General features: G+C 38.9%; 1 protein-coding gene across 1 annotated transcript; it reads right to left on the reverse strand.

The window, feature by feature from the left end:
- Window positions 1–839: 839 nt before the first annotated feature.
- Window positions 840–3,438, reverse strand: LOC112200714 (MDIS1-interacting receptor like kinase 2). The gene is made up of 2 exons (XM_024341722.2): window positions 1,117–3,438; window positions 840–1,033 (listed from the first exon to the last, which is right to left on the reverse strand). Exon 1 carries the CDS (start codon window positions 2,080–2,082, stop codon window positions 1,357–1,359), a length of 726 nt encoding a protein of 241 aa, XP_024197490.1. The 5' UTR covers window positions 2,083–3,438; the 3' UTR covers window positions 840–1,033; window positions 1,117–1,356.
- Window positions 3,439–3,846: the final 408 nt, after the last annotated feature.

The following is a 3,846-nucleotide window of genomic DNA, read 5'->3' on the forward strand; positions in this document are numbered from 1 at the left end:
TAAGAATCTCTTTATCAAACCCAAAGAATAAAAAATGGGATCGTTTGGAAATTTCTGAGACTAGTAATAGGTGTTTGGGACCTTAAGCTATGAAGAAGCATAGAAATCTCAGAGCACTGAGAGCAGCAGGGCAGCTCCTCTCCACTGGTTCAATATTTCTCCACATTTTGCACTCACTTTCACTGCAACCTGTGGCTGAGGTTCGTACTTCCAATTATTCATCAAATTATTACATTCCCTTTCCTCTTCTTCCTTTGTAGATTTTGATTCAACTACTTACGTCAGGAAATAAGATACCCTCAACTCAAAGTTCTTTTGACACTCAAATTTTAGGTACTTCTTGATAAAACATGGGTTTGATTTTATTTGGGACATCAAATAATAGATGGATAGATATGTTGTGATATTATCTATCTCTATACTTGCTTCATTGGTCCTCATTGAACCAACATAATGAGGTCCTCATGGCAATGTATATATTCAAATTTTTGCTACTGTTTGGTGATGGGTCATAACTTGCTGCAAAAGAAACCCTCAAAATGCAGACATTGTATAAAAGAGTAGTGCAAGACTTTAATCTTTCAGAAAACAATATACATGGATAGCTACATTTGAATAGGAATGCATAATTCCCTAAATATGATATAAACAAGATCATCTATTTTTACTACTACGAGTCGTATGGAAACAAATGCACAGATCAGTTCTTAATGATTGATTCAAGTGCAATGTCCTGCTGTCTGTAGGAATATGCATTTTGGGATGATAGCACCTGAGAAACCATTTGCATTGTTGACCTTGATTGTGGATGGGAATATCTGCACTCGATTGCAGTCTTGCAATGGTAATCAGTTCATCCTCAACATCAGGTGTCGGAGGGGGAAGCCGTTGGTCCAACAAATCCATCAGTGACATGTTTTCATTTGCTGAAGGATTCGGAAATGAGGAGACCAAATCACCCAGATGCTTCCCCATTAGGACTTCCAGTGCCAGCACTCACATTTCTCAGTTACCTTCATAGTGAAAGCGAGCTCTGCGAAAAGAAAAGAAACGAACATAAACCAATTGATAACTATACTTGAATGAAAATTTAGAAAACACATCTAGTTAGTGTACCTGGGGCTACATATCCATATGTTCCTGCCGGGGTTGTCCAATTTGATGAGTCTGGATTTAAAAGCTTGGCAGTGCCAAAGTCTGCAACACAGGGCTCACAGTCGTCATTGAGCAAAATGTTGCTGCTTGATGTGTCTCGATGCACAATAGGTAGCACACAATCATGATGCATATAAGATAAGGCGTGAGCCACGCCTTTAACTATATTCACCCTTGTACTCCAGTTCAATTTCTTTGCTTCTAATCATTGCTCAAGTTTGCAGAGAGGCTTCCCTTTTCTAGATACTCATACACCAAGGAGTGATGCACATTTGAACAAAAACCAAGAAGTTTCACAATGTTTCGGTGTCGTATCTCCAGTAGTGCCCTTATTTCATTGAAAAACTCCTTCTGAGATGCCTCTTCACTATCATGTACTGGATAGAGTTTCTTCACGGCAACTATGCTGCCAGATGGTAGCTTTCCCTTGTAGACAGTTCCATAGCCACCCTTCCCAATGCAACATGCAGTGTCAAAATTGTTGGTTGCTTCCATGATTTCTCCATACATTTTTCTTCCATCAAAATGGGCTATTGCAAAGACTTCATTTTGCACATAGCTCTCTTCTGTGTGTTGGTGTTTCTTTCTTCTTCTTCTAATTAAGGCAATTCCAAGTAAAGCAAGTAAAAGTACTCCCAAAACAGGGAACACGATTAAAAACACTAGCTTTCTGTCCTTATTTGAGGTACTTTTATTTCCTGCAGAAGGATTGCAGGGTTGCAGTCCTACAACATTGCCACACAATCCATTATTCCCTTCCAAGGAACCATTTTGAAATGCTTTGCTGTCAGGGATGGCGCCCTGCGACTGATTGTAGGACATGTCAATGTGCAACAAGCCAGGCATTTCACCAAAAGATGTTGGAATGACACCGGAAAGATTGTTGCGGGATAGATTCAGATCCTCCAAGCTCTGCAGCTTGCTCATTTGTGATGGTATGTTACCCTCCAGTGAGTTACAACTTAAATCTAGCTGGGACAGTTGAAAAAAGTTCCCAACTGTAATGGAATCTCCTGACTGAACTTGTTGTTGCTCAGATTCAAGTAGATTAGTTTCAACATGTCACCTATAAAGCTTGGAATTGACTCGTTAATTTTGTTGGTGGACAGGTCTATATATTCAAGGTCAGTCAGAGATGCAAATGTGGAGGGTATAGGACCAGAAAGTTGATTATCACCCAACTTCAGATTCAACAAACTTAGCCTCCCAAGATCTTCTGGAATCACACCAACTAAATGATTGGAAGAGAGATCAAGCAACTGAATTTGAGTTGCATTGCTAAGCTCTGGTGGTATGCTACCGATAAGGTTGTTACCCGCAAGTAGGAGGCTCGTTAACTGTGGGCATTGTCCCCAGTTTTGTGAGATTTCACCATATAACTTATTGTTGCTTAGATTTATATAATCAAGATTTGGATACACTTCAAAGTCTTGAGATACATTGCCAGTCAATTGGTTCCCTTCAAGACGTACTCTGAATAAGCTCTGGCAATTTTTCAAGCTCTCGGGGATTGGACCTATCAAATCATTGTTGTATGCTGTGAAGTTTTGAAGCAATCCACCTCTGCAAATGTTTTGGGGCAAATAAGCAGAAAATCGGTTGGTATCAAATTGCACAATTGTCATCTTTGTGAGATTTCCTATCTCTTGGGGGATGGAGCCAGAAAGTTGGTTATCACGGAGGAACAAGCTTACTAAGTTTTCCCAGTCACCCAAGGAAGTTGGAACCGAGCCATTTAGTTGATTCTGGCTCAACTGTAGATCCACCATAGATCTCAAGTTCCCTATTAGGAATACTGCCAGAAAGTTTGTTTGAATAGAGATAAAGAAGGGTAAGATTTGGCAGATCACCTATGGATGCCGGAATTGAACCAGAAAGATTGTTTGATTGAATGCTCAGTTGCACAAGAGACTTCATCTTTCCTATTTCTGAAGGGATAGAACCAGAAAGGTTGTTGTAGGCTTAGTACAACACAATTAGATTTTCCAAGTTTCCACGAGGTGAGATTGTTATTCCCGGTTTGATTCAGAAAGCTGGCTTTCCATTTGAGAAGTGCCTCTAAGTTTCAATTCTGAACTCTGATGAATTAGACAGGCATTATACACAAAACCCTTGATCATAATCCTTTATGCTGAATCAAGAGCCATGAAACCTCTAATTTATTGTTTGTTGACATTATGAAATTTATAAAGGTGTGAAACAGTCTGTATAGTGGGGAATTTGGAATCTTAGTTAAAGTCTGCGCCTATATCTTATGACTTTTGAATGTAAACAATTATATCATTTTCTCATAATTATACCAAGGCTCAATCTTTCTAGTTTCAAATGCTATATATGCTACTTCATTGAACGTATTTTTTAGGTCTGCATTTGCTGAAGAAATTCTAGAAGAAAATGAGAAATTGTCATTTCTGGCCTTGATGTAGATACTGATGTATTGTGTTGTTGATTTTATAATTTTACCGTAGTTAAGATGGACTGAGCTGGATAGTATAGTGTTGTGCTCTGGCCTCTTTTTTTTTTTTTTTTCAATTGGTGAAATGACCTCCTGCCAACGAAATAACGTCGGCACGAGTGGTTAGTTTTGTTCAGCATTCCAATTCCAATATACATCCCCACTTTGGTTAGTATTATCCCCAGTATACAATGAGGCAAAAGGAAGAACTGAAATTTTCAAAGCTAAGTCTCTTC

This window comes from Rosa chinensis, chromosome 4 (assembly GCF_002994745.2).
Source record: "Rosa chinensis cultivar Old Blush chromosome 4, RchiOBHm-V2, whole genome shotgun sequence".
Classification (NCBI taxonomy): domain Eukaryota; kingdom Viridiplantae; phylum Streptophyta; class Magnoliopsida; order Rosales; family Rosaceae; genus Rosa; species Rosa chinensis.